At 47.9% G+C, this 27,390-nt stretch overlaps 1 protein-coding gene across 3 annotated transcripts in view; it reads left to right on the top strand.

The window, feature by feature from the left end:
- The window catches only part of chm (lysine acetyltransferase chameau), a 147,221-nt gene that overhangs the window by 59,313 nt on the left and 60,518 nt on the right, over positions 1-27,390 (top strand). For 2 of the 3 annotated variants that reach the window (XM_045753836.2, XM_045753834.2), the window contains 3 exons: positions 4,208-4,495; positions 6,515-6,781; positions 11,995-12,111. In XM_045753836.2, the coding sequence (XP_045609792.1) occupies positions 4,208-4,495; positions 6,515-6,781; positions 11,995-12,111 (672 nt within the window). The remainder of the gene's footprint in view (positions 1-4,207; positions 4,496-6,514; positions 6,782-11,994; positions 12,112-27,390) is intronic. The other variant, XM_045753835.2, reaches the window with a different exon arrangement.

Below are 27,390 nucleotides of genomic sequence, written 5' to 3'. Positions count from 1 at the left end.
TCGAATTTAGCAGTTGGTAATGAGACTCCGGTGGCTTCGGGGGCTGCCCCATTCGGGTCAGAGACAGAGGCATTCGAGCCATTTCCTCCTGCCGAGGCGTAAGGGTCCCATCAGCAGGCCTCCTTTCTTGTCTGCCTTTCCGCTGGACTCTGCCTTTTCTTCAGGGGTAGAGGGTTTGGAGGACGGCTCTGCCCTGGGTCCCGATTTGGGAAATCTCGGGCCTGGGGAGGAGATGACCTGGGAGGCCTTGGGCCCCCCTTTGACCCCGCTTGGGTGCTTTTGCCTTTCTCGCGGGGCTTATTGTTGCAGGAGGAGGGGTTTTCCTACCACCTTTTCTCTGTTTGAGTATGATTTGGGTTCAGCTCCTCCCCGGGTTCGGTTATGGGCCCCTTTGGGTACCTCGGCCCCAGTCTTTCCAGAAGTTTTCTACTTCTCGTATCTCCGCGAAGGAGGTTCAGGAGACTCTTGCTGCATACCTCTTGCGAGACCCAGTTTATGCCTCTGTGATGGATCCGTCCTCTTTTGAGTTCGGTTCTTCTTCCCGATTTTGGGTGCGTTTGGAGGTTCCGAAGTCTTCCTGGCTGGCAGACTGCCCATTCTTTTCGTTGGGGGCGTGGCATGGGTTCTGTTGGACCAGCATGCTTGATTGGCGAGAAACTTCTACAGTTTTGCAGGTTTACCTGGGGGGCGAGTTTGAGCACCTTAATGCGTGCTTGTTCGCCCCCGTGCTTTCTCAGGATGTTGGCCTTTTACGGCTTCATGTGCAGGTTCCTTCTCTTTCGGCATCGTTGGTTGCGGAGGATTTGCGTGCTCGTGGGCATTTGGCTTCAGTCTTACATTTCTTTTCCCTTCTCGAGCTGTCTTCTGCCTGGCTTGAGAAGGATGTGGAGGCGTTGAGTGCTGGGTCTTCGTCTTGGGTGCTGACTTCGGCAGCTTCGAACAGGGGTCCTGGCTGCACGCTACTGTAACACCAGTATTTGTAACACTAATAATAAAACACTAATATTGTAACACTACTACTCATTTATAATACCACCATACAGTACACTAAATATTATTGTGTTCTAGACTGTATTTGATGGTGCGAAGTGAAGCAGAAGGAAGGGAGGGAGGAATAAAAGGAGAAGAGAGGGGAGGTGGAAAGATTTAGAAAATGTGGACGAGGAGGGAGAACTCATCTGTGGGGCAACAGAAAACAAGGGGCGCATGGGAAGGGTGAAGGTGGGACGAGGAGAGGAGGAGGAAGGAGGAGACGGGGGGATCCTGAGGAGGGGTAGGAAGGAGCCGAAGGAGAGAGTAAGTGGGAGTAGAGAGTAGCTTGAGGAATACTAATAGATATACTGAGTAACACTTCCTGCCGATAGCACTTGGTAACACTGTTATTGAACACTGTACAGTATTTATATTTAACGTAATATGAGCTGACATATGATGGTTACACCGGAACCAAAGGTACCCAAAAAGGAAATGCTACACAGGATTAACTACGCTGCCACCATCTGCCTTGTCCCTTAACTATATCAAGCAACGAGGCAAGAAACATTGCTTGACTTGGAGAGCCCTTTTTTTTTCTTTAACTGTCATTAATTATGGGACAGTTGTTAGCAAACTCTATCCAGAGGTTAAGAGGATCCAACAGTTGACACAGACGGAAAGTTTAACATGAGTTTATCGAGAACAAATTATGCTATTCACCACTATAAATCCTACTCTAACACTGGCCAATAGTTAAGAAATTTAGACATGGAACAAAACCCTCAGAGATCACACTTTACCTTAAGACCCCTGTCTCTCCACCCGGTGGATTCACTCTCTCTCCCGGACTGTGTGATGTTCTTCACAGACCCACTCTGGACCCTGGTGACTGGCACTCTCTCCCGCTACCTTCTCTACAGAACCATATATACACCCCAAAAGGGGGAGGGGGATATTTGCTGTTGCTACCTACACCAAAGATGCAAGAGGACGGGCCACATGTGCACAAACACTTACGAAATTTTTCCATTAAGTTTTTGTGACATTCACCATACACTCTTCAAGAGAGGAATTATTAATTAAGTGTGTGACTGACCTCTGACCTGGCTAAAAGGAGGAGATCCATGGATGTTTACACATAAGAATCTGGGGAGTCTAATTCCATTACAATGTTTGATAAGAGTATCATGAAATATTACATACTTGAAACTAGCTGACTAAGAATAACCCGGGAATTTTTAATCAACATACAAGATAATCCAGAGATCATCTGGGCTGACCTCTTGGAGAAGGCTTCCCTGGGTGTGAACTCTAGGGGGGGGGTGGGGGGCATGGGTGTTACACTACCTCATAAATGTTCCTGGGCCTAGTCAGGCCTGTGTCGCTTTAGATCGGCAGCTGCAGCCTGTCTCAACTTCGAGTTGAGGTGTGGAGCACCAACTGCCTCCCGAGTAAGTCCCTTCTTTATGTTGTCTTTGGTGAAATAACTCCGGGGAGCCATATTCCCTGTTTTTCCTTGTCTTTGGGTAGTTAGACTCCAGGGATCTGATAGTGCTTCCCCCAGAAAACCAGGGTTAAATGTAATGAAACGCCATTTTCTGGGTGAGTCCCGCTGGAGGCTCCCTGGCAACCCTCCCTCCCTCCAGTCGGGGGTTTTTCACGTATTTTGATATCCAGCCTCAGAACTGCAGTGTGGATTGCCGGCGCAGGGGTCTAGGGCTCCCCCTTCTCCCCTTCCCGAGAGGGGGGAGCTGCACAGACATGCGGCGCGGTTCGTATGACGTCATGCTCGTTTGTTCGTTTTCAATAGGGGGAGTTCTGTCCACATGTTTGGTTTTTTCGTTGGTTTCACCAGAATAGAGGTTTGTTTTAAGGTGTTTACATTTCTGGGTGCCTGTCCCGGTCGATGGCAGATATAAAATGCTCCAAAATCACATGTTCATTTCTATAGGCCATTGCTGCTCGTGCCTCTCTGATGGGGCCAGGTTCTGGCCGTGGTCCCTGATAGGCCTAGAACTCCACCCACATCGACTGATGCCAAAGTTAGGGATATCCAGCTCATGCGCTATGGAAAAAATGAAAATATAAAAACGAAAACCACGTACAAAACTCAGGCAAATCATAACATAGAACGAAAATGTAAAGGATCTGGGTGTACTCATGTCGGAAGACCTTACCTTTAAAGAACACAATAAAGTAGCCATCACAACTGCAAGAAAAATGACAGGTTGGATAACAAGAACTTTTCACACTAGAGATGCTATACCGATGATGATACTTTTCAAAGCGATTGTGCTCTCTAGAGTGGAGTACTGCTGCACAATGACATCCCCTTTCAAAGCTGGAGAAATTGCTGACCTGGAGAGCATGTAGAGATCCTTTACTGCTAGAATCCACTCGGTAAAACATCTAAACTATTGGGACCGACTAAAGAGCCTAAATCTGTACTCCCTTGAGCGCAGGCGGGAGAGGTACATAATAATTTACACGTGGAAAATATTAGAGGGGCTGGTCCCAAACCTGCACACAGAAATAACATCACATGAGACCAGAAGACATGGCAGGATGTGCAGAATACGCCCGTTGAAAAGCAGAGGTGCAACAGGTACTCTGAGAGAGAACTCTATCAACATCAGAGGCCCGAGACTGTTCAACACGATTCCGCTACACATAAGGGGCATAACTGGCAAACCCCTCACAGTGTTCAAGAGAGAACTGGATAAGCACCTCCAAAGGATACCTGATCAACCAGGCTGTGACTCATACGTCAGGCTGCGAGCAGCCGCGTCCAACAGCCTGGTTGATCAGTCCAGCAACGAGGAGGCCTGGTTGACGACCGGGCGGCGGGGACGCTAAGCCCCGGAAGCACCTCAAGGTAACCATCCATATCATCCTGGATAGCTCCAGGGAGCCTCCAGGACTCGCCCAGAAAATGGTGTTTCATTACATTCAACGCTGGGTTTTCTACATGTACATGGTCAGGGGAAGGGAATTTATAATTTTACAAAGATCAAAATTTTGTTTACAAACACTTGATTTTTGGTGCACAGGGAAAATGTCCCAATAAACACTGCACATCACAGTGGTTAATGCTAGAATTTTATGCTACTGAAATTTATAATTTTTCAGTTAATAGTGTATTAAAATCTGTTCATCTCAGAATGCTGATTGTATATTGTGAGAAGTATTTATGTAGGGAACTCCTTTGCTCATAGTGATCTTAATGTGGCAGGGAGTGGAGGTGCATCATCCACGGACAAATCCTCAAAGAAGAAGTCCATTTTCTCCCCAGACAACAGCACTGATTCTGAGAGCGAGACCAAGAGGCCAGTGAGTAAAAAGGGACCACAACCTAAGTCACAGCCCAAGCTTCAGCCCAAACCGCAGCCAAAGGCACAACCTAAAACCTCGGCAGTCCAGAAATCTAGTGCTCAGCAGCGGAAAGGAGCTAGTAAAGTTAATGAAAAAGTATCGGAGAAGTCTTCAGAATCGTCAACAAATTCTTCCACAGCATCCTCAGGTACGGAGAGTATTTATTAATTTACATTTACAAAATAAAAAAATTTCTGGCATATGAATGTGGCCACCATCAGTGCTCATCACTCATTACCTTTATTTTCTCTTTGTGAAGCACTCAAATATCATGAATCCATAAAAAGTCCCAGAATTTTGATAAAAAGAAATAGAAAGTGTTTTAATATTAATAGATGGTGGACAGCTGTCAGGGCGCTTGACAGCTGGGTGGACAGCGCTTTGGATTCGTAGTCCTAAGGTTTTGGGTTCAATCCCCGGTGGAGGCGGAGACAAATGGGCAAAATGTCTCTTTCACCCCTGATTCCCCTGTTACCTAGCAGTAAATAGGTACCTGGGAGTTAGACAGTTGTTACGGGCTGCTTCCTGGGAATGGAGGCTTGGTCGAGGACCGGGCCACGGGGACACTAAGCCCCGAAATCATCTCAAGATAACCTCAAGATGGTAGAGCTCATGTTAACTGTGTTAAACAAAATTAAATGGTAATGAAAGTGAATACTTGAATGGTGAAAATATTGTCGAGGTAGGTGTCTGGTTGAAAATAAAAGAAATAATTAAGAATTATGCTTGTAAACTCTCACTACCCTGACTGTACTGATATGGCAGAATTTTCTGGGGAGGAGCCCCGTTGGCTCCCCGGAGCTATCCAGGCTGAATGTATATGTATAATTTTCTGGCATCAGTCAATGTGCATGGCATTCTTGCCTACCGGGGATCATGAGCCAGAACCTGGGCTCCTCAGGGAGGCGCGAGGAGCAATGCCCTATAGAAACCCCCATGTGGTTGGGAGTCTGTGTCTGCCATTGACTGGGTCTGGAACCCAGAAAGGTAGGCGCTCCAAAACAAACCCATATTCTGGTGAAACTATTGCTACCGAAAGCTGAATGAGTGGAAAGAACTCTCCAAACTGAAAATTAGCAAACGAGCATGACATCATCACATTGTCACACCACTGTCTGTGCAATCTTCCCTCCCTGGGAGGGGGAGGGGGATCCAACCACCAGTTCTTGGCTGATGCGATTCTTGAGTAGTCTTGTGCCTCTGGCTCCTGCTTTTTGTCTCAGTTCTGTGCCATGTGGCACGCCTCAGTCTCAGGAGACTATGGAGTTGCGTTCTAGTTGTCAGTCTGGAGTGGCCTCTCCAGGGCGCAAAGACAGAGTAGGTTGATATGGAGGAGAAGCTGTTACCCAAGCAGCAGGTTCCCCCTCTCCACTGCACTGAAAGTCTCCAATGGAAAGGCAAACACTAATACGATTGGTTCCATAGCTGTTGCAGAAACTGTAAGCTCTGGAGTTGATCTCGAAGTTGGTGAAAGAAGGCACAGGGACTCCAAACCCGGAGACCACCGTGGTCGGGGCCAGAGAAGAACCACCCCATAAAGGGCAAGAACGACCCCAGCCTCCTGGGGTCGTTCTGAGCCCCAGGAGCCCCAGGCTCCTGGGGAAGCAAAGCCTGGGCCGCACGAGCCCCAGGAAGTGGACATCCCAGTCCCGCACCTACGGGTTCCAGACAGAGATCATCACAGCCCTCTTTCACCCGAGGCCGGCTTCCTTCAAGACCAAGCAGAAAGAAGAGTGATAATTATTACATACAACAGCCGGTCGGCCAAGAAGACAGCACACTGGACTTGTGATCCTGTGGTCCCGGGTGCCAGCGAGAAACAATGGGCAGAGTTTCTTTCACCCTATGCCCCTGTTACCTAGCAGTAAAATAGGTACCTGGGTGTTAGTCAGCTGTCATGGGCTGTTTCCTGGGGGTGGAGGCCTGGTCGAGGACCGGGCCACTGGAACACTAAAAAGCCCCGAAATCATCTGAAGATAACCTCAAGATAACAATTATTATTATAATAATTCTAATAATAATATAATTAATTAATAATTATCACTCTTCCTTCTGCTTGGTCTTGAAGTATATACTGTATATATGTATAATATGTAATAATATTTATTCATACAGAATGTAGCAATACTTATGGTGTTCATTTGTACTTTAAAATAATGAATTTCAGGAAGTGATAGTGACAGCTCTTCTGACTCTTCAGCATCAGCTAAATCCTTATCTGATAAACCAGTCATTCAACAAATAGTGCGTAGAAAGTCTCAGACTAAGTCTACACCAGCCTCAACTGAAAGTGATAAGGAAGAGGAGGAAGAGGAAGATGAGGATGAAGAAAACACTCCTAGAAAACATGTGACGAGATCATCCAGTGTTCGTACCAAGAGGGGCTCCCTATTAGGGATGCAAAAGGGGACTGAATCAGATTCCGAGAATAATGGTAAGGCATATCATTGCTTATGTTGTGCCAAGATCAATGCCTGTCATAAAATAGAGAAAGTTAGCGTTGAATAATTAATAACAGTACACACATGAAGGGCTTGAATGAAAAGCTGGGCGAGATTAAAGAATGCAAGCAAGAGGTAGTATTTTGCAAAGTAGTCACTATCCCAAATGATAGCTTAGTTTTTACTGGTTTGTAAGGTGTAGGCTGCTGCTGTTGATTAGTAAGTGTATGTAATAAGAGTGATGCAGAAGTGCTGTAGATTTTACCCAACTTCCCTCCCTTTTCCTGATCCTTAAAAATCACAAGTCAAGCCGAGACAAAGATGGCCACTGCTCTCTAAAAGAGTGGCCATTAAAACAGGATCCTTGAATCTGTTCTTACACCCCTTATGCTACCATGAGACTTATTTCCACAGCTGTCATAACTGAATTTCCAATATTGGGATATCCTGTATTAATTATCACAAATATATGGTAATTAATACAAGATACTGACATTTCCAAGTCTAAATATACTGTGTACAACTGTAAAGTATTAAAATCAGAATTAGAGGAAACATTATTCTGACATTCAAACTTTTGAACATGCCACACCATTCAGAGCAAACTTTCAAATTATTTTTATATCACATAACTGGTTTGTACAGCTATTGAAAATACAAGACAAAATAATATAAACTAATTGAATTAATGTAAAACATCAATAATCATAATTAGTGTTAAAGGTCAAAATCATGTAAAATCATTGTTTATAGAATTTAATACTCTAATATTAATTTTCTGAGGGATGCCTTGTTGGCCCCCCAAAGCTATCACACTGATTTAGTGCCATACTACTAGGCATCATCAGTCGCAGAGTTCTATTGGCCTACTGGGGACCACGAGCCAGAACCTGGTCCCCTCTAGAGAGAGGCGCAGGGAGTGATGGCCTATAAACACTCTACATTTAAAGTTTATCATCTTTGCCACCATCCAAGGAAAGACACCCAGAAAGAAAGATGCAGGTGTTCTAGGAGGACTCATTGGAGTTTCTCAGTCTATGCCTCTTCTCCCCTGCACTTTTCCATGATGTGGCATGTAACTGGAACAGTTACATGCTCAAATCTCCTCTCTTTCAGCTGCCTTGGTAGCTGTTGACCATCGAACTCGGGGTCATTTGACTTCGGCCTTGTGCTTCTTCGATCTTCTCGAGCTGTCCTTGGATTGGTTTTTCGGAGGATGTGGAGGCTTTGACTGGAGGGCCTTCGGCAGGAGTTCTGGTTTCGGCTGCCGAGGTGTCAGCTGTCTTGTTGCAGCGGTTTGCGCCGATCCTCCAGGAAGAACTTTATATGTTTTTTTGCCTCTTGGATTTTGTTTGGACCCTGGCTTTACAGTTTTTGTCTCCGTTCTGTCCCCTGTTATTTCTGGAGGACTGTGTTACTCAGTTTTTGTCGGGGGCTTCTACCAGTTTCCGCCCTGTTTCTGATCTGTTGGTGCTCCGGGGTGGGGGGATGACTAGAGTTTAGTGTACTTATAGATACATGAGCTCAGGGTTCTCTTCGCTGTGCATTTTTCGTACTGCTCTTGCACGGTCAGGGCTACCTTCCCTGAGCGTGCAAGGGATATGCTCCCTTTAGGGGGGCCCTCCTCGCTTTGAGGGTGGACCTCGCCCTCTTTGCCCATGCTTGGTTCCATGATTTGTGGGCTTTTCACATCATCTCATCCGGCCTTTGATGGTGCTGGGCGGCTCCTCCTCTGGTTGGAGGTTCGGGGATGGTGGGGCAGGCTTCTTCCCCGTCTCTGTCAGGTCATCTTGGAGTGGGTTCGTTTTGGCGTGGTCAAAACGACTATGTCCCTCAAGTGGGTTTCCCGCTTGTTTCAGGTTCCAAAACAGGACTGTGTGGATCTGCAGTTCACTCTGGACTTGTCCCGTCTTAACTGTTGGATTCCTTGCCCCTCCTTTCGGATGACTACTTTGTCTGGCTTTTTCTCGAGCTGGGCACTTAGATGATATCCTTGGACCTCAAGGGCAATATTGACACATTCCTCTTCAACTGGGGTTCAGGGATTGGCTAGGTTTTGTGGTCGGGCATCAGGTTTGCTGTTTTCATTGCTTTCTATTCTACTTGAATCTGGCACCTCCCATGTTTACACATTTAACCCGGGTCGTGGTGGCCAGTCTTCGTCTGCTAGGGGTTCAGGTTATGGCCTACGTTGATGACTGGTTGGTTTGGGTTCCCAGCCAGTCTGCATGTCTGCTCGCCAGCGACGTGTTTTGTTCCCAGCTTGCCAGGTTCGGGTTCCTGGTGAATTTGAGGAAGTCCCATCTGGTTCCATCTCAGGTTTGGATTTGGCTGGACCTCGTGTGGGATTCTTGGACTAGTTCCATTTCTCTTCCTCCTGTGGCTTTGCTCCAGCTGCAGTCATGTCGTCTGCTGTTTTTTATTGGGACTTGAGTCACTCAGCAGTTGCTCAAGCAGCTGTGTGGGAGCCTGAACTCTGCCTTGCTGGTTTTCCCACTGGGCAGGGTCTGGCTTCGTAGGCTGTTCTGGTATCTTCGGGCAGCCTATTTTGCTGCTCTTGCAATTGCTGGGTTCAACTTCTGGGGTTCTTACATTGGTTGCTGCATCTCTAGCTTCCTCTTTGGATTTTTGTGGTTCGGTGCCTTTGTGCCTTCCCCTTCCCTTGCTTGATGTGTTAACGGATGCCTTGTCTTTTAGCTGGGGTTTTGTGACTAGTGCTCACCAGGCCAGCCAGGGAAATTGGGCTCGCACCACGGAGCGAGAGTTTGCGGCTGTGTGGTGGGCACTGTGGCGGATTCAGTTGCCTTGGGGCTCGGTAATTTGGCTCCATTCAGACTGCTCTGCTCTCCTGTGGTTCATTGTCTCAATGGGTTGGGGGGGGGGGGGAAGGGGCTCAGCGGTCTGTGGCTCTTTGGGGCTGGTCGCTTTGGGTATATCTGATGCTGAGGTCTCTGGATTTAGGTCTTCACACTGTTTACATTCAGGAGGTGTCCAATATTCTAGCGGACAGCCTGTCTCACTTCATTCCTCTTGCCACAGAGTGGATGGTCAACACTGCCTCCTTCCTTTGGCTTTGTTGGACGTTCGGGGGCCCCGGAAGTGGACCTCTTCGTGTCGGCTTGGTCCAGGTACCTTCCCATATATGTGACGCCGTTCCTCTACTGCGAGGCGTTTGCGGTGGATGCTTTCTGGCAGGACTGGTTGAGGCGAGGGTTCCTGTACTTTCATCTCCCTGTTCAGCTGTTACTTCGGGTTCTGGCATGGCTCAAATCTTATTGTTGGAGAGTGGTTCTCCTGGTTCTCCGGATGGTGGCCGGCCCAGCCTTGGTTTCAGATACTACTTGTATGGTGTCCGAACCTTGGAGTTTTCCATGGCTCCACTTCTTTCAGAAGGTCAGGCCAGTGAGGTACTTCGCTGGTTTGACTTACTCTTTTGTGCTTCATGTCTTTTTTTTTTTTTTTTTTTTACACGGGTGTATCAACATTTCTAGGGTGATCAGATCACTTCGTTGATGGTGTCCCATCTGCGGTATTCCTTTCAGCGACAGTATAGAGTCTCTTAGTGGTCTTTCCATCATTTCCTTTCCCTTCGTAGGATTTTGTCGGTGTCTGTTCCATTTGTTTTGCTTTTTCTTTCTTGGCTCTTTCAGGACCGGCATCTTATGCTGTTTCTTATCATCCACTGCTGGTTATGCTGCTCCAGCTTGCATTTGGGGTGGATGTCACTTCTGCTCCATTCAACAAGCTCACTCATGCAGTTTTTCACCTCCGGCCTGCTCATACACCACCTGAGCCATCTTGGTCTTTGGACCAAGATGTTGATGCTTGGTTGGTTAGGCCAGGGGTGCATCATGTTTTGTGTCCAGTTGCGGCTTTGTCGCTACCTGCAAGCTACTGGTTCAGCGACAGTAGATGTGCTCTGGGTGGACCCGGTTTCCCTGGTTCCCTGTTCCAGGGCTCGTGTCTCACAGGTTGTCTGCAAGGTTATCAAGTCTAGCCAGCCTGCGCTCTACCCTCGTGCCCATTATGTCTGGATGTAATTACCGAAGTGTAATTACCTAAGTGTAGTTACAGGATGAGAGCTACGCTTGTGGTGTCCCGTCTCCCCAGCACTCTTTGTCATATAATGCTTTGAAATTACTGACGGTTTTGGCCTCCACCACCTTCTCACTTAACTTGTTTCAACCGTCTACCACTCTGTTTACAAAAGTGAATTTTCGTATATTTTTCCGGCAGCTTTGTTTCGTTAGTTTAAATCTATGACCTCTTGTCAAGTATGTAGCTCTTGCTGCTGTCTATGGTAATATGTCTTGGGTCGATATTCGGGCGGAGGGGGTTTTGGAAATCGAACAGGGTCATGGCCGCCAGATATCTTGTTAACGTCCCGGGACTTCTGCAGCCTTGTGTTGCCTTGTGACGTCTCTCGCAGGCCAGTTGTCTCGTCTTTGTGGTGAGACATGCAGTGCTGCTGCCTTCCTGTTTTTACTTATCTGTGGGTAGTTAGCTTCAGGGAGCTGACAGGGCTTTCCTCAGAAAACCAGCATTGAATGTAATGAAACCCCATTTTCTGGGGTGAGCACCGAAGCTCCCCGACACCCCTCCCTCCCTCCGCTCGGCAGTTTTCATCATGCACTAACATTAGTGGGTGAGGCACTAATGAGCGGGCGCGCTAGTTGGAAGGCGTGTTGCTTGTTTCCTTGTTTTCTACGGGGGGTGGGGTGCATTCTTGACCTTTATTATGACTTAGGGTGCACTTTTAATCAGAGGTTTGTAAGGGTTCACCTATCTTTCTGGGGGCCTTCCCCAGTTGGTGGCAGATATGAGAAACTCTACATATAGAGAGGTCATTTGGCCATTGATCCTTCACCTCTCTGAGGGGGCCAGGTACTGGCTTGTGGCCCCTGGTAGGCACTCGAACTCCAAGGACTGATGACACCAAATTAATATGACACATGTCAGTTTGATAGCTTCAGGAAGCCTCCGGGGCTCACCCAGAAAATGGTGTTTCATTACATTCAACGGTCTTTTGTTTTTTATGAATTTACTACCATTCTGCTACTTGAGTGTCCTTTCATTGCAAATCACAGATTTATTATTTGTTATCTCATACCATTCATAAGCTTTTTTCAGGATGTTGTAGAAGGCTGAAAATAAACATTCTCAATATAAGAAGACTTTCAGTGGGTTCTCTTTTTCATGTTTGTAGTTGCGGGAAGCACCTGCGTCTTTGATCGACAAGGCTTGGACATTCCACTAGAACATGGTACACTCTCACGGATACCAAGCAATCTTCACTGTATGGTTGTGGATTTCCCATCAGTAGGTATGAGTGTGTGTGAGTCTTGTATGGCCATTATCAATCTGCTCAGTATTACACCAGTTTTCATGGGGGTTGATGCAGAGATGGCTTTGTTTCCACCAGCAGTTTTATAGCCTTTAATTTGTTCATTTGTTTCCATTCCATCTGCCATTTTCTTTGTACAAAATTCTACATGACAGATTATACATCAATTCAGGTATTTTAAATGTGAGTTAATACTGATAGACTTGATGCTTTATTTTTTTTACTTTGCTTTTTTTCTGCTTCAATCCTTCAATCACCCAAATATTTGTGTCCTTGCACCCAGCAGAAGATAAAAAATGATTTAACTACAAGGACAGATGTGTGATCTGTCTTTGATTATATTTTTATTAATAATAATATTAGGAAATCTGTATGAGCAGTGATAGGGGTTCAAACCTATGCGGTGGGTGCTCCCACGCACATGCTTCTAGGTAATAAGGTAATAAGGATTGCAACCTGGATTTCTTTTGAACACAAGGATTTTCTGAGGCTCGTGTGTTCAGAAGAACTCCAGGTTGCAATCCTTATTACCATGTCGTGGTCTAGTTGTTAGAAGCGTGTGCGTGGGAACACCCACCGCATAGGTTAGAACCCTCATACTGCTCCTATAGATTTTGTCATTGATGCAGTCATGTTAGTGTGATTACTCTCTGTGTAATAATAATAATAATAATAATAATAATAATAATAATAATAATAATAATAATGAGTTACGGTGCTGCCACTGACAATAACGATTTAAAGAAGAAGTGCGTAAAATTGGGCAAATTGTACAGCTCTGATGTTGATGGACAGCAGCTATATAAAAAAAATTTGGATTGCAGAATGTTACTGTGAAGTTGGGCCAGTGTAAAAATATGAAGACTTGAAGAGCTTCTTGAATTTATTGTTCAGTATGGAGATGAGAGCATCTTTCGTAATCTTTGCATTGCAACTCAGATAATGCTAACCACTGCAGTTTCCATTGCCGGCTGTGAGAAATCACTCAGCAAATTAAAACTAATACTTTTGCATATGAGAGCCTCCATGGGTCAAGGCAGACTCTGATCTTGCTCTGCTAAGTGTAAAAAGAAAAGGAACTAAAAAACTGGATTTGACTACATCATGGATCCATTTGCATTAGTGAAAGCAACGAAGATACAGTTGTAATTTTCATGTAGTGTTGTAATTTGTCAATGAAAGTACAGTGGTACCTCCACTTACGAATTTAATACGTTCCCAGAGATGGGTCATAAGTTGAAAAATCGTAAGTTGAAACGAATTTTCCCATACGAAATAATATAAATTGAATTAATCCGTTACACACCCCAAAAAATAATAACTTAAAAAATACATTTTATACTGAATAGCACTTCTAATACTAGCTACTATACAGTACAGTATGTATATCTTATCTTTACTGAGGACTCTTGTTGGCATATGGAAGACAGTGAGGAGGGGGGAAGGAGAGGCATTATTGTTTGGAAGGGGAGTCCCCTTCTATTATAACATAAGCAGTGATGACTTCTCTGTGGTACACATTCTCGTATATTTTGCATGCATACCACTAGGACCTGGTTGTGGTTCACTGCTTGTTTGACTCACTAAGAACCTTTCCATACACCTGTTGATACACCTTTTGCCACTTTAGCACTCATAATGTCCTTTTTCTTAGCAAGTACGGTGGATATCGTTGACATAGATTTGTTGTACTGCCTAGCTAGATATTCAACCTGCACACCATCTTCATATTTACGAATGATCTCTTGTTTTTCCTGTGGTCATCCTCACGTGTGTTTTCTTAAGTTGAATCTTACCACTGACTTTCTTGGGACTCATGGTGTGATATATAATAATTACTTTTATGTTCAAAGAACCAAAAAGCACAAAAACAATGAAGTTGTGTACAAGTGTGATCGTCATTAAGTGGGCGGCTCTGGTAAACTGATACGGGGTCGCCCATGCCACCAAGAACCACGTGCTCAGTCGACCCATACATGTATGAACAAAGTAGATAGTCGAGGCAAAGATCGTAAGTTGAGCTTCATTTTTCAATGAAATTAGGGTCGTAACTCAAAAAAATCATAAGTAGGGGCAGTCGTAAATCAAGGTGCCACTGTATTAATGAACTTGACTGGCATTTTTGAGCTGATTTTATGGTAAAGTTATCCATGAGATGAGTGTCAGATTGGACAGGTACACAATTTCAGTGCTTGCCGTAGGCTCTGTTTTCCATAGATATGCCACTGCTTCTCTGAAGGAACCAGGAAACGTGTAGAATCAAAAAGGACCCAAATATCACATCTAATTCCCCCCAAGCCATGGAAGCCGCAGAAAAAGCCCCAAGGGGGAGGGCCAAAATCTGCCCCCACTGCCCCAGACAGAAAAGTGGAGTTCAAGGAGAGGCTTCAAAGGATGGAGGGGGCTCAGCGGAAAGGAAAATCCAGGTGCTTTGGCCGGATGAGCAGACATAATTGCCTCCACTCCCAATTCGGAAGGAGCAACCCCCGAAGCTGGCCGAGTCACATTCTGAGCTAAACCCTAACCAGACCCAGAAATTCTCAGATGATTTAGGGCCAAAAGGAATTGGGAGGAGGGGGGGACAGAGAAAGGTGAATTACATTTGAACAGGAAGGAAGAGGAGGTGTGGATGGAGCGAAGGTGAAGTTCACTAACACCTCCATTCCCGGGTCCCTAAACATCACCTGGGGAAGCTTTGGGGCATCCATCTGGGCACACAACCTAGACCACTGCAACTGAGAATGCCCAACATGCAAAGCAGGAACTGCCTGAGAATCTCTAATCTAATCGGAAAAGCCACAAACAAGAGCCATGTGGGGAGAGCAAACCCCCACAGGACTCGGAGGGTAGAAGGTTTCACTGACCCAGCAGGTACCATGGCAGATGCAGAAAGAATTAACGCCACCATGTGGCACAGATAACGTGCAGTCCTTCACCATTGTGATGCTCCATGTTTATTGGAACATTCCCCCTGTGTGCCAAAATTCAATTATTCCCAATTTTTTTTTTTTATCTGTAAAATGATTAATTCCTTTCCTTGAACACATATATGTAAAAAAAACTAAATAAATTCCCCACAGCCTTACTTTGGCTGTGGGGACATGGAGAAGGGAGCGTGTGACGTCATCATTTGCTGTGCACCCGTGCGTGAAGCTTCCAGAGGTGGTCGTGCGGGCCATTCAAGCACTGCGAGTTGCCACAAATATATTTTCAATTATTTGTTCTGTGTATTTCCAATGCAGTTTTATTTGTTTTTTATTGTATATGATGCATATTTGTGTCCTTTACAATATGTAAACATTAGAACGTTCATAATTTTCCATGGAACTATGATACATGTGTCAGTACTGTGTCCATAATAAATGTTTATTGTCGCAATATTACTTGTTCTAAATTCATTAAAATTACAATATGTACAGTTTCAGACACTATTTACACTGTACGACACTGTATTACACAGTACTTCGGAAGTGAGTGATAATCAATGAAACAGTCCATGGTAGACAACGCAACTTTGCTCTCAATGCACCAGGTACAAACAGATTTTTGCTTCCTGTTTCTTCATTCTGTGTGCTTGCAAATAATGCACTGACGTACATCCTTGGCTTTCGTACCTGTAGGTGGTATGTAGCCAAGCTTGTGAAGTGTAAGGTAGTCTTGAAAAGATCGCTTTGTAAGGTATTCTAGAAGATATTCAGCAATTCTGGAAGAGATTCAGCTATTATTGAAAAGATCTATGGAAAACACCACCACAGAAGCTGCTAACACTGATCATATATGCTACTTGTATCATATGCATCATCAGACAACCCAGAAAACGATTCGGCTATGTATCGTCTATAAAAAAAAATTGGAGATAACACGGGTAAGCATGGGTGGAGCTCAGCTACAACCTGCAAAAAAAAAAAAAAAAAAAAATCACTTGCATCTGACCCTTTGTGTTAGATCCTTATTGTGCCTAGCTTCATCAATATCATGACCCTTATGTTCTTCAAACAATAAGGTCTGAATTTCACTGACGGAGAGCGATCTTTCAACACCACATCCGACAGGATTGGAAGCCGGAAGCTCCTGCGCCGCCCGTGGTTGCTCATTCAGAACTGATCCTGCTGGCAGTCCTAGGGAAATTGGGATTTTTTTTTCAAGATGGCTGCCCCTCACTGGAGATCGCAGGAGTCCATTTCATACTCAACTTACCGCGAGCACATTTCGACTGTGTACAAAAAAAGAAAAAAAATGTTTTCTTGATTGTCACAGTAATGGGCAAACGAGATTTCTTGGCCGATGCAGCACAGTGGTTAAACTTGCACAAAACTTGCAAGTTTGGGGAGATATCCATAGAACCACCAAACCTGTTGGGGATATCCATAGGACCACCAAACCTGTTGGGAATTTCCAGGGCCTAAAGGGAAAGTCCAACAAGACACCCAGGTACTAGGATCACTATACCAGATTTAAAAGTAAGCTGACACAGCAGCCTGTCCTCCTTAGGTTTCCCATCGTCAAGAAAATGGTCAAGTTAAAATGTCCTTTCCTAACCAACCAGAGAACCCAAAACAGAAAATAGGACAGTACTGTACGTCACTTTTGCGAGTCGCTTCTATTTTCTAGTCTGACAATTTTTGGCTTTATGTAACGTATACGATTGAAATGCGACGTTCTTTGTAGGAGGACAGGTTGGACACAGCCTGGGTTATGTGGCTATGAAGGCCGACCTCAGCACATGAACTACCAGTGTGTCCTACCAGCTATAGTCACACCTGATCTTAGTAAAGACAGGAACGTCCCAAGACCCCTTACGTCACCCTAGATGAAGGCCACATAAGTCCGGACCTCAAAGGGAGCGACTCTTGAACACTGCATGGAAGATAACCCCTGCAGTGCAAGGGCAGCACTACTGAGCATGCAGGGAAGGTTACCCCTGCATACATACAGCTCCAAGCACACTAAAAATTTGGTTTATGCTATACTGCAGTGTACAAGAAATGCCACTAAGAGCAAACATTATCACTTCCCTGAACAAGCAGAACATGAGTCAACATGTGGAAGCTTGCTGGTGGTGCGCTACCTCTCCACTTCCCTGTAACAAGTGGGGGAAGTTGGGTAAATTAGCTTATACTAGTTCTGAGAGAATTCTGTCATTTGTTTTCATTGTTGGGAGAGTTCTTTTGAGTGGCTCTCGAGGCTTTAGTCTCTATTGAATCCAGCAGTGATTTGTTTTGACCCTGACTTTAAGGTTGCTTTCCCCAGTGGGTGGTGAAAATAAATGACACCTGCTCTCTGCACCTCTTTGAGGGGACCATGTTCTGGCACTGGTCCCTGGTATGCCTATAAAACTCCTTGGCTGCTGCAGTGTAGTAGATTGTACCATATTAGTTCATAGTAGCTTCAGGGAGCCACAAGGGAGCCGGTCGGCCAAGCGGACAACACACTGGACTTGTGGTCTTGGGTTCGATCCCAGGCGCCGGCGAGAAACAATGGGCAGAGTTTCTTTCACCCTATGCCCCTGTTACCTAGCAGTAAAATAGGTACCTGGGTGTTAGTCAGCTGTTACGGGCTGCTTCCTGGGGGTGGAGGCCTGGTCGAGGACCGGGCCGTGGGGACACTAAAAGCCCCGAAATCATCTCGAGATAACCTCAAGATAACCCCCAAGAAAACACAGATGACTCCAAAGAAGAGGTTACAAAGATGAGCACAGATATAAACACCTGGAAAAAAAGCACGTTGATTGTAATGAAACGCCAATTTCTGAGAGAGCCCTGGTGGCTCCCTGAAGCTACTGTGATCAGATGGTACCATTAGGTCACATCAGCCATGGAATTCTAGAGGCCTACCAAGCACCAGTGCCAGATTCTGGCCATCTCAAAGAGATGCAGGCAGTTGTGACATTTATTTTTGTCACCTCACAGGGAAAGGCTACCAGAAAGTCGGGGAATTAAAACAAGCTGGCTTGAAAAGTGACTGATGCTTCAAAAAACACTGAAAGAACACTCCTCAGCTATGTAAACAAACAATTGAATGCTCTTGGAACTACTTCCCCAACTCATTTGGGAAGAGAGGGGGATGTACCTCACTGTTAGCTGGCATTTCAGCCCCAGTTCCAGAGCAGATGTAGACAAACAGTAGATGACTTGGAAGGGAGGGGATCAGCAGAGCCACCCATAACCTGGCATTCATTACATTTAACATTGGTTTTCTGGGGAAGGGGGGTAAAGTCCCTAGTGGCTTCCTGAAGCTTAATCCCCAGGGAGAAGGAAGAAACTATGGGAACCTCACAGGGAGAAGGAAGAAACCATGGGAACCTCAGACAGAAGGAAAAAACCACAGGGAATTCCCCAGGGAGAAAGAAGAAACCATGGGAACCTCCCAGGGAGATAGAAGGAAGAAAACATGGGAACCTCCCAGGGGAGAAGGAAGAAAACATGGAAACCTCCCAGGGGAGAAGGAAAAAACCATGGGAACGTTCTAGGGAGAAAGAAGAACCCATGGGAACCTCTTGCAGAGAAGGAAGAAACCATGGGAACGTTCCAGGGAGAAAGAAGAACCCATGGGAACCTCTTACAGAGAAGGAAGAAACCATGGGAACGTTCCGGGGAGAAAAAACCCATGGGAACCTCTTACAGAGAAGGAAGAAACCATGGGAACCTCCCAGGGAGGAGGGAGCTCGGCAGAAATCAGGAAGAGAATGAGATTTCCAGTCGAGAGATATGACCCAAGGTCACACAAGAGCACCGAGGCTCAGAAACATGCGTCAAATACCACCAGAACCTTGTGTGACCTCCAAACCCCATGTGCCCAAACCTCTGCCCAGGACATGTTCGCAAACACAGCTGAAAGAGTGGCATACAATAAGTGTCATGGGAATGAGGATGGACCACAGGCTGGCTAGACTAAGGTAATCTGCAGACAACCTGGGAAAATGAGCCACGGAATGAGACCAAGGACAAATACAGAAACCTCCCACGAAAGCAGAATTGGTTGCCCGATTGGTAGCAGCAGAGGCCTTCCACTGAACACAACACGATGCACCCCTTTCCTCCCCCCCCTGCCAAAGCAATCAAGCACCGACGAGCAAAGGACCCCCTCCACAAACCAGCCGACTCAGACTTCCACAGCAGCAACGAACATGATGTCTCCAAGCCCAAAGAACCAAAAATGCTGCTTCTGTAAGAGAGCATGAATCACTCAAACCAGACAACCAGAGGCAAGAAAACCAAAACCAAGACCTTGGAAAAAAAAGAAATCCCAGACCAAAGGGGGGAAAAAAAATCCCAGACCTACCTTGAGGTGATTCCGGGGCTCAGCGACCCCGCGACCCGGTCGTCGACCATGCCTCCTCGTTGCTGGACTGAGGCTGGACCAAAGGGACATCATAGAACTAAAAGGAAAAGATAGCAGAAAAGTAAGCACACGACACAAACACCAGGCTGGTTCGGGCAGCAATGAGCAGGCCGGAGGTGAAACAAGGCACAAGACAGCCTGCTAAATGGTGCCGAGGTAATATCAATACTGGACGCAAGCCATAGCAGCTCTACCAGCGCTGCACAAAATGAGACATGCAGCATGAGATTTTGAGCAAGAATAGCCAAGACAAAAAAAAAGAGCCACACTCAGAATCCAAAGAGCACTGAAGAACAGAAAGGAAGCTGTGAAAGGAATGCCACAAAACCTAATACTGCCCCCCCCCCCCTTGTCCCCTCCAAGAACATAGGTGAGACACCATCAAGAAAGCCACCTGCTTGCAGTAAAGATGGTGAGAAAGACACGCCAAAAGTCCTAGAGACAGAGCTGAGAAGGTCGAACCATCACTGTTGTCACCAAGCCAACCTTATTGTAGCAGTGAAAAAATGCTCGGCTTCAGAAACTGAGCAAGCAGTGCCTGAAACAAGGCTGAGCCAACGACCAGGGAGCCAGAATGATCACCCTTCCCTGGTAGGACTCTAACCTAGCCAGGAACCAGACCAATAGCCAGACAGATTGGGAAGCAAGACTGAAAGGACAGGAAGCAAAATTCTCAGAGAAATTGACAGGGTAGATAAAGATAAACTGTTTAACATGGGTGATACACAAACAAGGGAACACAGGTGGAAACTGAGTTCCCAAATGAGCCACAGGGATGTTAGAAAGAACTTTTTTTATTGTCAGAGTAGTTTACAGATGGAATGCATTAAGCAGTGATGTGGTGAAGGCAGACTCCATACACAGTTTCAAATGTAGATATAATAGAACCTAGTAGGCTCAGAAATCTGTACACCAGATTGATTAACTGTGAGAGGCGGGACCAAAGAGCCAGAGCTCAACCCCCGCAAGCACAGCTAGGTGAGTACAGGTAGGAAGAGGTGCAGGAATACCCTTCCTTGACCAGGAATATAGAAAAGCATCCACCACAAGGGCCTCATGAATGGAGTATGGAGCTGTGCACAAAGAGAGGTACTGATTCCATGCCAATGTCTGGACACCCATACATTTTGCAAAGCCATAGGAAAGAGGCAGAAGCATCAATGTCCACTCCATGGAATGGGAAGTAAACAGGAGAGGCTGTCACAGCAACCCGTCCTCTTAAAAAGAACGTCGCTTTTGGAGGTTTGCCCGTATGGCTGAATATGGACGTAATTTGAAAATGAAAAAAAAAATGAAAATAAATTTGGGATTCTTTTTTTCAACAACAGTAAGTTAAGGATCCTCTGATAGGTTAGGTGGGCAGGAAATTCTTATAAAGTTTCAAAACGGTTTAAAAACGTTACTGGAAAGTTGCCTCTTCTAAGCTTACTGAGTTGACTGGACGACTCAAACAGAAAACGGAACAGTACGTCACTTTTGTGAGTCGATTTCATTTAAAATTACGTCCAAATTTGGCCATAGCGCGCATACCAGCGAAAAGTGACGTTATTTTTAAGAGGACGGGTTGGTCACAGACACTCCCAAGACATGAACAGTGTGGGAAGCCAAACCCCAAGAACTCTGCAGAAGCTCCAAAGAGACAGGGACCTAAGTGAATCCTTCATTTGAGATAATGAATAATAGGGAAGCAGTTTGAATGGAGCTGGGTCACATTGGAATCAGAACGCTCTGCAGCATGTGCCACACAGCCACAAACTCCCGAACTGTACTGTGAGCCCAATGAAGGAGAGGAGACCTTCTACCTTGGCCAACTTGGTGAGTGCTGGTAAAAAAACCGCAACCCAAAGCCAAGGAGTTCATGAAGACGTTGAATGAAGGCAGAGATTGGTGCCAGGAACTGAACCTGAAAGACCCAAATAGGAAGCCGGCAACACAGGAGCTCACGAAGGAACAAAGCGACCCTACACCCAGTGATCGCTGCTGCAGTGAAAGGGGCCACTCCAGAGGTATCGGAACAGCTGCCAAAGCCTCACCCTGCTTAGAAGACAAACCATGCAGGCAAAGTTCAGGCTTTCAAACAATAGCATGAGCAACACTTAAGTCGCTTGGGTTGAGTCGCCAACTGAACATCAACAGATGAAAGTGATGCAGCCGAGTCAAGGTGGTCAGAGGAGGCGAAAGAGAAACATTGATCGACAGTCCCACATCAGGCCCACCCAAGTCAGAACCCGGAATGGAAGTACAGTGGTACCTCGGAATGCGAGTGTCCCTGTATGCGAGTTTTTTGGAAGACGAGCAGGATTTACTCCAAAAATATGTCTCGGAAGGCGAGGGTTACCTCGGGACGCGAGTTTGTTGATACGTGTACAGGCCGACTGGCGCATGGTGGCATGGCGATCGCGCCTCAGTTTACCAGTGTCTCGTGTCCAGTGACTATCCCACCTGAATTCTTCACAAGGATTTACAGTTTTTTATCGTTTTTTCTGTGGGGAGCCCCTACGGCTCCCTGGAGCTTATCGGGCTAATGTGTGTTATGTTAGACCGGGACATTAGCTAAGGAGTTCAGACCTACCAGGGACCAGCGCCAGAACCTGGCCCCTTCAGAGAGGTTTCAGGGAGCAATGGCCCTGGAAAACCCCATATGGTTGGGGGTTTTCCTTATCTGCCATCGACCGGGGTTAGGCACCCAGAAAGGTAGGCGTAACAAAACAAACCCCACATGGTAAGAAACTACAACAAAAACCGAACAGAGAGGTAGAAAACTCCCTACAATCCCAAGGAAACAAGCAAACAAGCAAACATCACACTTTACTGCCGCGCCGATCGTCCACGCAGCCCTCCCCACCCCGGGAGGGGGAGGGGGGAGCCCCGGACCTACCGCGCCGGCTGCCAAGCTTCAGTTCGTTCGCTAATGTCAACCGGGATTGACGCTTCTCTGGCCTCAGTTTCCTGGGCGGTGTTTGCCTTGTGTGGCGTTCACTGCCGTGTGTTGTGGTGTGCGGTGGCCAGGAGTACTTCATCAGTGCCGGGGCTGCATGTGCTTAGTGGCTGCCTTCCCTAAGCGCCCTGTGAGTACTGCCCTTGCGTTACAGGGTTATCTTCCCTGGGGCGTTCGGGAACCATTCCCGTAGAGGTTCTTGCTGCTCGGCATTTGCCTCGCCCTTGGGGCCAGCTGGGGCTTGGGGCCCTTGTTTGGCCCTGGGTAGGGATTGGTATTGTGCTGGTTAGGGCGTCAAGGTGTTGCGCAGCCTGCCACCTAAGCGGCGGCCGGTTTCTGTTGCCTCTGGAGACGGTGTACTTTTGCGGGGTTTTTCTTTTGTTTTTCATTTTCTTGCCTGGTGGGGGTCTGCCTAAGGTGGTTATAGTTCCACTGGTAGTGTTTGGCGGCCCTCTGCTAGGCCCCCGTGCTTGTACACGTCTCGAGGGGTTTTCAGTGCTATAATCTACCCTCTTGTTATGTTTGGGTTTCTAAACCGGTTAGCAACACCTTGCCCGGGCTTCCCGTAGTTGTTACCCTACGGGCCCTGGAAACCCCTGTCGGGGCTCGGGGGACCATTGACTGTGTCTTCCGGGTTCCAACCCGTCTTGTACGGGATCGTTGGTTGCTGTTCCCTTGTCTCCGGGTGACAGTCGCCATTTTTACCTCCGTCATGCTGCCTGTTGGGTCACTGACACCTTGACCCGGAGTCTTGCGAGTGATTCTCTGCTTGTTCTCCAGTACTCTCATGATGTTATTACTGTTCAGAGTACAGGCGGCATCCGTGTTGCAAGCTAGGTTAGGTTGCTGCAACATGCTAGGTTGGTTTCCCACTCGAATGCCCCGTGGCCGCCCCGTTTGGTTAGGTGCTGCTCGCCCCTTTCTCTCCATGTTCCCGGCTCCGGACCGTCTGCGTGTTTCTGGGTCGGGGCGGGGTTCAGTTGCGGCAGAGACTCGGGCGGTTTTCGGGGGATGCCCCGTTCGGGTTGGGGACGGAGGTTTGAGCCTGTGCCTCCTGCCAAGGCTTCTGGGTCTTACCAGCGGCCCTTTCTTGTTGCCTTTCCCATGGGCTCTTGCTTTTCTTTCAGGGCGGAGGGCTTGGAGGACGGCTCTGCCCCGGGGCCTCTGTTGTTGGTTCCCGGGGCTGTGGGGGATGCCTACTAGCAGTTCTGGGGCGGTTTTGCCCCTTCAGGGGTTTTTCTGCTGTTGGGCGTCGTTTTTCGCCCTTCCAGTCTGCTAGCTTCCCACATTTGCTGGCGTGTTTTTGTGTATTAAGCGTCAGTCACAGCCCCTGCTGGCGGCCATTTTCGTCTGCCGGTTTCCCGGCGTGGCCACCAGGGCGGCGTTGCGGTTTGTTTACATGCGCCTGGGTGTGCGAGCGAGCGTCTCTGGTGAGTTTTCAAAAACTTTGCAGGGTTTTTGTTCTCCTGTTGTCGTTTCTTTGTTTTTCTGGTGTTTTCTTGCCGTTGCCTGTTTCTCTGGGAACGTTTGGGTGTTGATTTGGGTCTGAGCCTCTGGGTTTAGGCTCAGTGCCCCTGGCTGGTATGCTTGCTCCCACACCTTGCCCCTCGGTTTTCGGTCTGTTGGGACCGTTTTCCCAGGGCGTTCTGCTGGGGTCTGTGCTTTGCCTTTTAGTGGTGTTCTCCGCTGGCAAATGTGGTGGTTTGGGCTCCCCCTGGTTCGATTCTGGGTTCCTTTGGGTTCCTTGGTTTCGTTCTGGAGGTTTCTTCCTCTTGGGCCCCCTTTTGTGGGTTCAGGGGACTTTGTTTCCTCATGTGACCCGGTTCTGCCTTTTGGGGTTCCGGGGTCTTCCTGGCTTGCAGACTGAGCTTTTTGGGTCTTGGCACATGTTGTGGTTGTGCTGGGACTTTGTGGTTTTGCTGTCGAGGTGGGCCTTTTGATGCAGTTTTGTGCCTTCTTTGCCTGGCCGGCGTAGTGCTCTTTGCCACTAGTCGGCGGCTTGTGCTTTTACACTATGTCCTCACCTAGTTGTGCTTGTGGGGGTTGAGCTCTGGCTCCTTGGTCCTGCCTCTCAACCGTCCGTCAACAGGTGTATCGGTTCCTGTGCCTCTTGGGCTCTGTCATGTCTACATGTGACATTGTATGGGGGTCAGCCTCGTTCCTTGTGTGAGGAGTCGCCACATTACTTCTTAGTGCTTTCCCGTTCCCATTCTGACACTCACAAAAAAAAAAAAAAAAAAAAAAAAAAAAAAAAAAACTAATTCTATCTGTGGCTCTTTTGGGTACTCAGTTTCCACCTGTGTCCCCTAGTGCGTGTGCCCCTTGTGTTACATAGCCTGTCCTCCTCAACCCTGTCGATTCCCTTGGGTATCTTGTATGTGGTGATCAGGTCTCCCCTCACTTCCTCTTCCAGCGAAGTGTGGTTTCTTTCCCGTAGTCTCTCCTCATGACTTCGGTAGTGTACTTTTTCTTTCTGAAGGGGTTCTGTTCCCTTCTCTGTTGACTGGGCGCTGGGGGAGCAGCTTGCTCTGTTGCCTCTCGCTTGGTCCCGCTGTTGGTGGGCGCTTTGGGTTGTCTTCCGGCCTCTGCTGGCGTCGGAGGACGGCTTCTCCCCCTTGGGGGGGGTTCAGAGCTGGCGGGGTGGGCTTCTTCCCTGCGCTTCGTCATTTCCTCTTCGTGGGTGCGTGGGGCGTGGTCGATCCGCCCCATCCTTCTGGGCTTCCCGTCTGCTCTTTGCAGTCATGAGCTTTTCCCGTCTGCTCTTTGCAGTCATGAGTTTTTCCAGTCTGCAGTTCTTCTGGACTACTTCCGTCTGCGCCCTGGATCCTCTGCCCTGCTCGGAGGACTGTTGTCTCCTGTTCGGATTCTGTTAGGGCCGGGTGCATGGATGGTGGACCTGGACCTCCAGGTCACTTCTTGGCACGTTCCTCTCCAGTTTTTCTGGGGCTAGCACGGTTGGTAATTCCCTATGTGTACTTACCTCAGTGTAGTTACAGGATGTGAGCTACTCTCGTGGTGTCCCGTCTTCCCGGCACTCTTTGTCATATAATGCCTTGATTATACTTGTCATATTGTCATATAATGATTGTCATATGTCATAATATGTCTTCATATGGTTGTCATACAATGCTTTGGTGGTGGGGCTTCAGGTTTGCTGTTTTTATTGCATTCCCTATTTTGTGAAGGGCACTTTGTATACTCTTTGCATCTTTACCGGATCTTAGTGCCCTGTCTGCGTCTGAGATTCGGTGTCTGGCCTACCTCGACGACTGGCTGGAGTGGGCTCCCAGTCAGTCCGCTTGTCTGCTCGCCAGGGGATGGTTCTTTCCAGATCGCTGGGTTTGGTTTCCTGGTGATCTGGAGGTTTTACCTTCTGTTTCCGTCCCGGGTTCGGACCTGGGCCTTGTTTCAGGCTCTTGGGCCCCTCATTGTCTTCCCTCCGGAAGTGTTGCTGTGGCTGTGGTCCCGCCTTTGGCTGTTCAGGAGGGGGTCCCGGGTTGCTCAGCGGTTGCTTGGGCGGTTGTGCGGGAGTTTGCACTTCGGCGTGCTTATCTGCCCGCGGAGTCGGGTTTGGCTCCGGCGTCGGTTGGTTCCTACGGAGACTCCACTTCCGCCTCTTGCATTCCTTGGGTTCCTCTGGGGATCTGGTGTTGGTGCTGCGTCACCAGCTTCCTCTTTGGGGTTTTCGGGGTTCCGTGCCTGGGCGGCTCCCCGAGCCTTCGCTCGATGTGTTCACGGACGGGTCGTCTCTCGGCTGGGGCTTTGTGACCAGTGCTCACCAGGTCGGCCGAGGTTGATGGAGTCTGTCTGTCCATCGGGCTCACAGCCCGGTTCAGGTGTTCATGGCTGTCTGGTTTGCGCTTCGGAGGGTTTGGGTCACTAGGTACTCTCCCATTCAGCTCTGTTTGGACTGTTCTCTGGTGGTTCTTGCCGGAACCACAGGGGGTTTGGTTAACCGTGTGGTTCGTGTCCGGGGTGTGTCCTGCGTCCTGGTGGACAGCTGTCTCGGTTCATTCCTCTTCGTGGGTTGGCCAGTCGTCGCCGATTCGTTTTGTTGGCTCTGTTGGGCTTATGGACTCCTGGCCATGGACGTCTTCGGGTCGGCGTGGTCTAGGCGTCGCCCGTTTTGTGGCGCCCTTCCCACCTGCGAGGACTTCACGGTGGAGGCTTTCGGCAGGCCTGGTCGAGGTGGGGGGTACCGGTACCTCTTCTCCCGGTCCAGCTGTTGCTTCGGGTTCTGGCTCAGTTGCAGCCCATTCCCACGAGAACAGTCCTTATGGTTCCACTGTGGCCGGCCCGGCCTTCTTTTCAGACGCTGCTTGATAGGTGTCCGTACCCGGGGCGTTTTTCCTGAGGCTTCGCCTCTTTCAGCAGGCCGAATCGGTCCTGTCCGTGACTGGTTCGGCCTTCTCTTTGGCTCTTCGCGTCTGGTATTTTGACGCAGGTATCGCCATCTCTATGGTGTTCAGGTGGCTTTGTTGACGGTGTCCCACCTGCGAGCTTCGTCTTGGAGACTGTATGACGTTTCTTACGTCTTCTCGCGTTTTGTTTCCCCCCCGGCCTGCTCATGAGTCGCCTGAGCCATCCTGGTCCTTGTTCAGGGTGCCTTCTTCTCTTCCCCTCAGTTTGTGGTAGCCCCTTCGGTTTTAGTTTCCTCCTCTTTGGTACTGGTGGTAGCTTTATTGGTGTGCAGCCTTTCTCTGTCCTGGCGACGGTCGAGACGGCTGCTTTCCGGAGGGGTTCTTGGGGTATTAGTACTTGTTTGGTTTGGCCGGGGGGTGCGTCCTGTGTTCTCCCGGGTCGTCCGCAGTGTTTTCCTTCTTACTGCGGTCTGTCTTTGCGCCCGTGCTGTTCAGACGTTTGCAGCAATTGCTGCTGTGTTGGTGACGTCTCGGGCTCATTTCGGGCGCAGGGAATTGTGGGTCGCACAGGTTTTTGGCCGCCCATCCATGTGTGCGTCTGTTCTTGGGCGTTCTTGT

This window comes from Procambarus clarkii, chromosome 33 (assembly GCF_040958095.1).
Source record: "Procambarus clarkii isolate CNS0578487 chromosome 33, FALCON_Pclarkii_2.0, whole genome shotgun sequence".
NCBI classification, from domain to species: domain Eukaryota; kingdom Metazoa; phylum Arthropoda; class Malacostraca; order Decapoda; family Cambaridae; genus Procambarus; species Procambarus clarkii.
The sequence above is the reverse complement of the archived record's forward strand: the minus strand, read 5'-3'. Positions and strand labels throughout refer to the sequence as shown.